This window comes from Orbicella faveolata, unplaced genomic scaffold (genome assembly GCF_042242905.1).
Source record: "Orbicella faveolata isolate gen_17 unplaced genomic scaffold, um_ofav_v1 contig_35, whole genome shotgun sequence".
NCBI classification, from domain to species: Eukaryota; Metazoa; Cnidaria; class Anthozoa; order Scleractinia; family Merulinidae; genus Orbicella; species Orbicella faveolata.
In genome coordinates this window covers 10,971,781-10,981,897 of record NW_028301564.1, presented here as the reverse complement: position 1 = coordinate 10,981,897, position 10,117 = coordinate 10,971,781, and the positions used below count along the sequence as shown (strand labels likewise).

Genomic DNA, 10,117 nt, shown 5'->3' with positions numbered 1-10,117 from the left:
CCTTCAGGGTCGTCTACCCGAAGAAACACCGATTCAACAAGTGTGTTTTATTTGTCAGAGAGATATTCACATTGATTCTCTGGCATCGTGCCGACGTACTCCTTGCTGCGGCGTGTTCATGCATCGGCGATGCTACCAGGAGATGGAGAGACGGGTTATGACCTGCGGCAACTGCCGACGCGTGATCGACGATATTCAGCCTGAGGTCGTGTTGGAAACCGACGAGGAAATGGAGGAAGATGATAACGATGAGGAGTACCAGTTAACGGCAGGTGCGAATGATCGTTTAGTTAGAATGGATCGAGAGTTGGAGCGATATCGTAGTGAGGGTAGACCTTATCACTGCCATTACGAGGATCGTACCTGTGGAATGATTTGCCGTATGCCATCGACCCCGGCACTTGGACACGTTATTATACCTTTGTCAGAAATTTCGTGACTCTGTATCGGGATCGAGACCTGTACATTCACGGTTGTGTGCGTCTCCCCGTGGAACCGACCCGAGAGATTAGAAGTTAGACGCGTGGAGGGACAAAGGGATATTGAGATTCGAGAGCTGTCTCTTACCCTTTCCCGGCGGCCCCTCGTTTTACCATGAGGACGGACTATGGACCTGACACTGTCATTTTTTTCATTTTTGCAGTGGACTCTCAGCGCAGAATGATTCATGACCACCTTGCTAATATGAGGGACCTCGGAAAACCCTTCGAGACGCACAATTCCTTGACGCGTTCCTGGAATCATTTGCCTTATCACCTTCCCGTCACGGTGTGGTTCCAGTACTACCGCGAGATGGAGAACTTTGCGCGATCCTCGGAGTTTCGAAGTCCCATGTACATTCACGGCACCGTGTTCTTTCCCTTCAGTGTCATTTCGTACGATCATATACGCATGGAGGTGTATCGCATGTTTTATTTCAACACCCCTTTCTCGGTGTTCGAGTTCACCTCCAGAATTAGGTTTCGGTTGTTATTCATATCTTCGTCGACGTTCGGGGACCAAATAAGGATCGAACGTTTGTTTGTGACATCGAATGCCTCGGATACTCTGTACCACGATGGCATGGCGTGCGAGACTTGAAGAAAAACAAAAGAGACTCTTTTTGAAAAAACAACAAAGAGTGTAACTTTAATTACAACAATAAAGTTTACAATTTCCAACGTTTTTTCTTGTCTTAGGTAGTGTCATATTTCAGTCCCTTTCTCCAAGGTTCGAAATCTTCCCATCCTTCTTGTAACTTTTGTGCTTCTGTCTGCTTGGACTTCTTGTACGTCTTGCCCTTCCCCTTGCCTTTGGGACTGTAACCACCGTCGTCGTCTATGTATTTCTCGGCGACACCGATGGATCTTAAGAAATCTTTTTGCGCTTCGGTCATGAGTTTACCTGGGGCTGATTTGGCAGTTGGTTTGGGTGGCACGGGTGGCTTCTTGCCTGGGGCTGATTTGGCAGTTGGTTTTTTAGATTCCTTTTTGAAACCGGACGTGGAAGGTGTAGCGGGTTCTTGTTTGATGACCACGGGAGCTGCGGGGGGTTGGTTGACTCCCTTCATGATCTGTTTCAACAGACGTTCGACAGGTGCGTCAGCCATGCCTTCGGGTTCTACCGTTCCTTGGTACGTGGGAGTGCCGCGTATGCCCGTCCGTATACGTTTCACTAGTTTGACTTCTTCGTTTGCCATGGGTTTGGTCATCTTGACGGCCATGCTGGCGGGGATACGTTTGTCTTTCAGGATGAGATCTTCTTCGGCGGCCAAACGTCCCGCTTTGGTCAACAAGGCGCTCTGGGTGATCTTACCCTTGTAATAATCTTGCAAACGATTGAATTCTTGAACGGGCACCATCATGACTTCGTTCATGCCTTCTGCTGACTCAGGGTCGTGTCAGGAAATTCGGACAATTCTCTCAAGGCCGTCTCGTAACAGTCTTGCCAGTACCGTACGGATTCGTCTTTCTTTTCCAACTCGAGTTCAAGACTTTGAACGGTTCGCTTGCCTTTACCGCACTCCCTGCACAACTCGATGCACCCACCGGGCGGTGTGGTATCTCGTTTCGTTTGACAGGTTTGGCAGAAGTCACCGAACTTTAAAGCCATGTGCTCTTGATACAGGTCGTGGTACCTCTTGTTCAAGTAATCGTACGAGTCTTTCCATCGGGCTTCGCGACGATTGGCATCTTGCAACAACTGCACGAGTTTAGGAATGGTATTGGACTCGCCTTCTCTCGGCGGGAAATTGGGTATGACGTCGATCCCCTCCAAAGGGTAACCGTCTTCACCGCGTCCTTTCACCGTACACAACATGCTTTGAAACAACCGTGTAAACCGCTCCAGAACCCTGCTCCGTTTTGGGTGAGGAGATGTTCTCTTCGGCGCTTGAGAGAGTTTTTGCGTCTACCCACTTCGCGCAAAACCTTTTTATGTCTTTTCAGTTTCCCATAAGTCGTTGCGTCGATGGGGATCCTCCTTTTCAGCAAATTGAGAACCATCTCGCTGATGGCGTTGATCTGATCTCTGTCGGCGTAACGCAACATCCGTTGACGTTTATTTCGATTGGCTTCTTTCAGGACGCTCGTCAAGAAACGACGTTGTCGTCGCAACCGCTTCATCGTTCACGTCTAACGTCCGGTTGGTTCGTCCCGCTCTTTTATTCACAAGTCTTGGAGAATGCCCAACACCGTCTTGGCTACGGTGCTGACAATTTTACCAAGACCCTTTCCCCTTTGGACCCTCCTTCTTCCTACTCCTACTCAACGTAATCCCACTCGCCGTCGTCTCCTTCGCCTTCTCACCACCATGTCGTGTTCTGACACGCACGCACTTTTCCACTGGAATGACGTAGGCAGGTGATCACGTGTCCTTTTTATAGTCTCTCTACACCGCTCTACTTCTTCTTTGAACATCTGAATACAACTTCCATGCTTTTTTCAAATTGCCAAAAAACCCTTTTCCCGTTTGGACCCTCCTTCTACGTATTCCCACTCGCCGTCTCCTTCGCCTTCTCCTCACCATGTCGGGTTTCCACCTTGAATGACTCACGAAGGGGATCGCGTGTCCGTTTTTATAGAGGCGCGTGAACGAATCGTGTTTCGTAGTCTCGAAAGTATCGGTCGTACGTGGGAGGTGTGAAATCCGTCACCACGTCGTCCAACGTTTGCATCTTGATCAAAAACCCATCCAATTCCTCCACACCGCTCAGAGCGTAGTTCCTCAGTTCAGTCAATGTCTTTTCGTACGTCGTGTAAGCGAATTGGGTCATGTCCATCTTGAGCGAATACTTCTTTAAATCGTTCCATCCTTTCAGTGCGGCGGCGAAAGCCGTCAATCCTACCGCCACGTACCCATCTTTCCACACGGATCCCACGACGATGCTCGCTGCCGCAGTCAGTAAGGCCAGTCCGTTTAGAATGGCGTTGCACAATTTGTAGTAACCGAACATCTGCCTTCGACACCACCAATACTTGTGGTAGAAAGCATACAAACCGTCCAAACGTCTCAACACGTCCAAATCCACCACAGAGGTAAAAGGTTCATCCAATAAACAGACCGAAGTACTCATGACTCTTTTCCAACCAGTGCCAAACGTAGTCTGACTTTCTGTCGGGACGTTCGATCCTTTTAGCTTGTTGCTCGTATTCACAGATCTCGTCCTTGAAGCCGGTTTCTACGGATTGGTTCAGGATATCCTGGACTTGTCTGTAACTATCGCACTCGTCCGCGATACGTTTCATGTCTTCGTGATCCATGCTGGTCGCGTCCCAGTAAGAGCGAGAGCATCGACATAGATGCAGGAAGTAGGAGAACCACTTGACTTCGCTTCTCAACATGATGTTCTCAGTTTCGTACACTGGTCGAATTGCGAGTCACCGTAGGACGTTGTCCGTTCTTATAGGTAGTCGTGATCGTATTCGTGGTCGTGATGCCTGCGATTCGTCGACCCGCCGCCGTTTGTTGTTGTTGGCGCAAAATCTCCTCCAATTGTTGCTGCATCTGGGCTTGGTCGAGAACACGGGTGCCTCGCCTTCTTCCTCCGCGACCCGATCGAATCGACGAAGGCGGTGTGGAGTCACCACCACTTCCACCTCCACCTCCGCCTCCGCCTCCTCCGCCTCCTCCGCCTCCGCCTCCGCCTCTGCCTCTGCCTCTGCCTCTGCCTCTGCCTCTTCCACCGCTACCACTAGCGCTACTTCTTCTGCGGCTGCCGGAATCACTGGAGGACGTCGGTGTGTTTTGACGTGGGACGCGTCTCGGTCGTTTCCCTCCTCGAACAGCGTGTGCCAAAGGTGTGGCGGATGTTATTCGGGGTGCACCGACACCTGCCGTGACATTGGCGCGCGACACGGATCCAGCACTGCCGACACCCACCGTGACGTTGGTCTGTGGCGCACCCGAGCCTGCGGTGCCTACTCCGACGGGCGAGACATTGGGCAGGGGTGGTGTCGGTAGGGACGATAGCGGTGAAGGAGGAGTGTTCAGACTCGCACCCACACCCGCTGCAGACGGAATGGGTGTACTCGTTCGAGCCAATGGACTCCAAGGCGAATAATCCTCCAGAGCCGAGAGGTTGAAATCGTCACTACCATAAGAGCTCATTTTTATCCATTCCCCTCTCTCTTTCTATCTTCTTCTCGGCGAGTTCTCGTTGCTTATGAACCAAATCATCGAAACCCTCACCGTTATATGCGTTTACGATGGACCTCACTTGACGGTAACTCTCGCATTCCGTGACCTGTCTCATCGGTTCGTAGTCCAGCTCATGGGGATTCATGATGTATTTGAGCCTGTTTTTACATAGGTGAATGAAAAGAGGAAACCACTCGACTTCGCTCCTCAGCATGACGGTGTCGCAAACTGATGGCATCGGACGAATCCTTCGTCTTTTAACACATTGCTGAGGACGCGTTGATCGTCCTGACTGGCTGGATGAAGATCCAATAGCATGTAACCGTAAGGTCGATCGGTGACCTTGCGAAACGTGTCCAACACCTCCTGCCATTGCGTGGGAAACGATTGCAGAAGTAAATTTCGTATCCCCAACTGATCCCGAGGGTTCTTGAAGGCCGCGATGTAATGAGCGTTTCGGGAAATGGTCTTGGCGAATTTTCCGTTAGGGAATAGATCCTGACACAGGTAAATCACCGTGATGTTCCGATGATGCGAATGTTTGGTGAAGAGATCCAACACGCGCTTGTCGTTACCACCCTCGTCCATCAGATCGTCCAAGACCAACACACCCCCGCCAGGAAACCATCGGGGTAACTGTTCGCTTTCGGGGATGCCTTCGTAAAACTTGACCCCACCCTTCTTGAGCTTTTGGAAACCGTCTTGCCACGATCCGTAGCAGTAATGAATACTCTTCGGTGTCTGTTGGAACAAGTCGCCGTTCTCCAAGAGCAGTTTGGTGGTGAACACCGTCTTACCGCACCCCGACGGACCCGCTATCAACAAACTCGACGGAGTGTGAAATTGAAACGCTTTGCGCCGTTCCATGATCTTGAAATGGTCCAGGGTTTCGAGACGCTCCGTTTTTATCTGAACAACTTGGCCAATGGGGTCTTGACGGCTGGGATGCGTTTCAACAGACCCAATAGGGTGACCTTACGATTGAAACAGATGGGTTTTTTCTTGGCCCGACTCTTGATCTTGGCCATGGCCCTCTCGGCAGCGGCTCTCTTGGGACGCCCTTTTTTCTTGGCAGGCGCCGATCTCTTTTTTCGAGGTTTCTTGGCGAATTTACTCAAGTCTCCGAACTTGTCTTCGTACCAATGCCTCTTTTTCATTCTTCTTTTCCTATCTTCTTTCTCGGAAAGCTTCGGCATGGCAGGGGCGGCTCTCTTGCGTTTCCTACGCGTGGTCACAGTCGCTGGTAATTCACCGGTGTCAAGAACAGACGGCGGTTGAAAAGACACTTGTCTTCTGGCGGGTTGAAGTATTTTCAGATTGAGCTGTCGTTTTGGCGGTTGGTTTTTCTTGAAATGAGCCTCACTGGGTTGAGGCGTCTTTCCACCCGCTTTTCCATAGCGTTTTTCTAACCTGGCTATGACGTCGTCCAAATGTCTATGCCCTTGAAACTGAAGAGCCATGATGTGTCTTGTTTTGTCAGTAAATCCATAATGAACCATTGTATTTTCCGTCGCCCCTTTTTATGCACTCACAAAGTGATGGCGCAAGGACTTATTGCCGTAACGAAGCACGTGCCAATACGGGTAACACTTGTAATCTCGACTAGCGTTCGTTTGAAGTCTGGCTCTGATACTCAGGTGGAACAGAACGTATCGAAGCCAATCATCTTTTTCCCGGTCCAGTATGAATCGGACTCGACGGTAACTGTCGCAATCCAAAATGCGTTCCATGACCTGTCGAAGAGGATCGTCCGAGGACAATTTCGTACTCTCTTCTCGACACAGTTCTAAGAATCGACGGAACCATCTGCCTTCACTACGCAACATCCTTTTCTCAAAAATGAACGTCTTTTATTTCGAACAGCTTACTTTATAACAAATGACGCACTCCTCTGTAGGAACCGCACGTGTCCTGGTGACACGGGGTTTTACAAATCTTGAGCCAATCCAACTCGTCCACGATCAAACGTTCTAACATCTGTCCTACTTTACGATCGTTCTCCACAAACTCGTTTTTCTTAAAACGATTCAAGAACTCGTTCATGTCACGACCTTCGGCTCGGTCTATCAGGAACATCAGGGCGTAACCGCCGCAACTCTGACTGAATAGGGACTGTAGACTCTTGCCGTTGTGAATCTGGTACTTGAAATGACGGTCTAACCAGGCTTGGATCGGTCCGGTGGTGACGTACGTGTCCAACGGCAGACCGTAACTGTCCAGGATCTCGCACTTGTTCTTGTCGGCCCACAAGGCGATCCAATGAAATCCCGGTTTATCGTGAGGGTCCGTGTTCACGATGTAAGCGGTCGGTCCTTCTTGAGGTACTGTCCTTGGAAGCCGATCGCAAGGGACCGTGCCGTGAAAAACACAGCAGAGTGACGGATTCGCCCGTGCCAAATAATCCAATTGTAAATTATTCAAGGCTACTTTCTCCATTTTTTTCTTCTTGTCTCATTGGTACACGTCGTAGAGGACGACTCGGTTCTCGTTGATCTCCAGCATGTTCTCGAATTCGCCGTACAACAAGATGGTCAGGTTTGAGCCTGGATTGGCTCCAAAATCGATCACCAGACGCAGTTCACCTTCCTGCTTGGGGTTCAACACTGGACTGTCCAAACATCCATTGGCTGTGTTATCAAATACAAACAGGTTGCATCTCTTGTCGTGTCCCCAGTCCTCTTTCCGGACCATGTTTCCTTTTCCTCTGCACAAGACTCCCGAGGCTTTGAGGAATCTTTGGTAACCTCTCAGATCTTTACTGTCATCGTCGTGTTTGAGCTCCAAGGTCTCGTAGGGGTACTCTTCTCCTCTCACCAGTTGTTTGATGGAAACGAGATTGAATTGTTCAAAACTGAACGGATTGACCGTCACAGTTCCATTGAAGGCTGTTTGTTTCATCAACACCACCACTAACCGATTAGGTAGCTTACTGTGGAAAGGATTGTTGCACTCGAAATGACGATTGTCATTGGGATGAGAGTAAGTGCGAATTTCACCTCTCACCGTGGGGTAAGTGGCCACTCTTCCGCCTTTCATGCTGGTCATGAGTTCTCGGTACACCGAGGGAGTCACTCTCACTTGAGACAGGAACAATCTCACTTTCACGTCGGCTTCAGTCAGTCTGAGAGTATCGGCACCGGCCCATTGGACTGTCCACATAGAGGGGGCATTGAAGTACATGTCAATCTGGATCTGTACGCCGGGTGTCAGTAACTTGCTGAGATAAAACACTTCCAGGTAAGGTTTGAACCTCAAGGTCACTCTCTTTCCACCAAAAAACTGAATTCGACTCTGAACCATGTTCTTGAGATCTTGGGATAAGGCAGCATAATCGGCGTGAGCAGGATCCAACTTATTGCCTGTCATCACATCGGCTTCTCCGCGACTGGGTACACCGAGACAATTGTACCAACCCTCTGGTGTCAGGATCGATTCACCGTCGTCTCGGTCATGGTTCAACAGCGCTTCGATGTAGGCTTTGTAGTGGTAAGTATCGGTCTGGGGGCTGATGAGAGTACCATTCAATCTCACATTGATCTGTTTGAAGAGGGTGTGGGCCAGATTGTTGGCGAGTCCGACGGTAGACGCTTGCGCTGTATTACCTCCGGCAGCTGTCTTGACGGCCAACTCCACTTCGAAGAAACTCTCGTTCATGTCGATGAAGTCTTCTTGAGGATCGATTTGGAAGGTCACTGGGTTGATCCCCGTATTGAACGGATTGATTCTCACCTCACGTCGCGACGACATGCTGAGATCCGTGGGAGGAGTGGTGAACATGTCCAGTCGGGGGTTACGAACCCCCGCCGACCTAGCATGAGCCACGAGGTCCGTCATCGTCGTCTACGTCGTCTTTTCCGTCGTTGCACGCTTCTCAGTGCTGACTTTACCCAACGGTAGTCTGGGAGTTTTGAGCGTCTCCGGAAGAGCGAACCCCCTTTATACGTGCGTATCCCTCCGGGGAGACGTCTCACGCGTCTCGAGTAGATGGGAATCATGATCCAAACAGGTCTCTTCTTTTTCTTTTACTACCCAAAAAGCGTTGGAACTCTTCCGTCGCCTTACGTTTCCCGGAGCGAATGGCTCCCCGCTATAACCCGGCGAGTGCACCTTTCCAATTGGGCTTTCCTCCCGTGCCACCCGATTTTAAACCTTTCAGACCCTCGATGGCCGTCTCCTTCAGAACGTCCTTGAGAATGCCGGGACCTCGTTTCTTGATGCCTTTCCAAACCTGGCCGAATATGCCAGACCCCGATTGGTATCCGTCGGGATGAAACCGTATCAAAGTTCCACCGATCATGATTTCTTAAAGTGTAACGTCGCGATCGTATTGCCGGCTCCAAAGTTCGTCAGTTCTCCAGTTGCCTCGGCCACTTGCACTTCCATAATGTCCAGCACCTCTTTGCGCACGGGAATATATTGAATGTGAGCGGGTTCGAAGTACTGAACACCGTCGCCTCTTCGAATCAAGTTGACCTCTCTCAGTAAATCCGTGACTTGATTTCTCACCACACTTCCACCTCCCACGTTGGAGTACACGAGCAAGGAACGCGAACTGCTTCCGATCACACTCTCAAACGCTCTGTTCAGGTTCAGAAAACGCCAATTGCAAAAGACGCTGAGTTCCAAGAATTCAGTATTTTTGATGGGGTTTTTCACGACATGGAAAAAAAGACGATTTCCACTCGAATCCTGTATGTCTCCTCTGGTTCGAATGTCTGGAATGACATCATCGAAAAATTCGATTCGCAAGTTTGGACCCAGCACGTAACTATTTCCCTTCCTCAGCTACCATCCCATTTTCAAAGGCAGATCGACGTCAAATTGTAATTCAGGTGGTTCCCTTCTGGGACGGTAGACGTTTTTGTTATCCGTGACCAGGTCTTCGCCTTCCCACTTGAACGCGACGTAGGTTCTTCTCCCATCATTCGTGACGTATTTTGAGTTCACTCTCGGTCCCGAATTACTGAAGATGCGTTGCCTTTCGAAGTAGCTGATAATGGATTTCATGAATTCAACACCGTTCACGTTGCTGAACACATCTTTGACATTTTCGGTGTCGAAGAACGCTTCTCCAAACGTATACCCAATGGATGATTCAGGTTCAATGCGTCTCCAGGCGGTATAGGCCAAGGTGACTTTACCTTCAGAATCGGTGAAGGAAGGCAGCGTCACGTGCGCATCAGGCATGGCGATGCTAAACAACCCCACTTTCCATCCATGTCCCTCCAGGCGTATGGGATTGGGTAACCTGATCTTGAAACTGTTGGCCTTGTTCTCCGGAAACTCGCTCTTACTGCTGTGACTGGGTAAAGTGATGTAAAAATCACTCATCCTTTCTTGAAATGCAACGTGATCGTCGTCACACCCGACGCAAAGTCCACCAGTCGTCCGTCTTCCTCCGACACCTCAGTCTCGGCAATGTCCAAAACGGCTGTACGCACCGGTAGATATAGGATGTGTCTCGGTTGAAGGTCGACCGACTCCGGATCGTAACGCACTT

General features: G+C 50.0%; 3 protein-coding genes across 3 annotated transcripts; all 3 read right to left on the bottom strand.

Annotated features, from left to right (window-relative positions):
* Positions 1–3,001: 3,001 nt before the first annotated feature.
* Positions 3,002–3,566, bottom strand: LOC149103242 (uncharacterized). The gene has a single exon (XM_089273628.1). The coding sequence runs from the start codon at positions 3,551–3,553 to the stop codon at positions 3,056–3,058; it is 498 nt and encodes a 165-aa protein (XP_089129754.1). The 5' UTR covers positions 3,554–3,566; the 3' UTR covers positions 3,002–3,055.
* A 262-nt stretch (positions 3,567–3,828) lies between these two features.
* Positions 3,829–4,592, bottom strand: LOC149103241 (uncharacterized). Its single transcript, XM_089273627.1, has one exon. It carries the CDS (start codon positions 4,585–4,587, stop codon positions 3,829–3,831), a length of 759 nt encoding a protein of 252 aa, XP_089129753.1. The 5' UTR covers positions 4,588–4,592.
* A 1,174-nt stretch (positions 4,593–5,766) lies between these two features.
* LOC149103240 (uncharacterized protein F54H12.2-like) lies at positions 5,767–8,669 on the bottom strand. The gene has a single exon (XM_089273626.1). It carries the CDS (start codon positions 8,449–8,451, stop codon positions 7,069–7,071), a length of 1,383 nt encoding a protein of 460 aa, XP_089129752.1. The 5' UTR covers positions 8,452–8,669; the 3' UTR covers positions 5,767–7,068.
* Positions 8,670–10,117: the final 1,448 nt, after the last annotated feature.

Coding starts and splice junctions, on each gene's coding strand:
- LOC149103242 (XM_089273628.1), bottom strand. CDS start 3,553: ATGAGTACTTCGGTCTGTTTATTGGATGAACCTTTTACCTCTGTGGTG.
- LOC149103241 (XM_089273627.1), bottom strand. CDS start 4,587: ATGAGCTCTTATGGTAGTGACGATTTCAACCTCTCGGCTCTGGAGGAT.
- LOC149103240 (XM_089273626.1), bottom strand. CDS start 8,451: ATGACGGACCTCGTGGCTCATGCTAGGTCGGCGGGGGTTCGTAACCCC.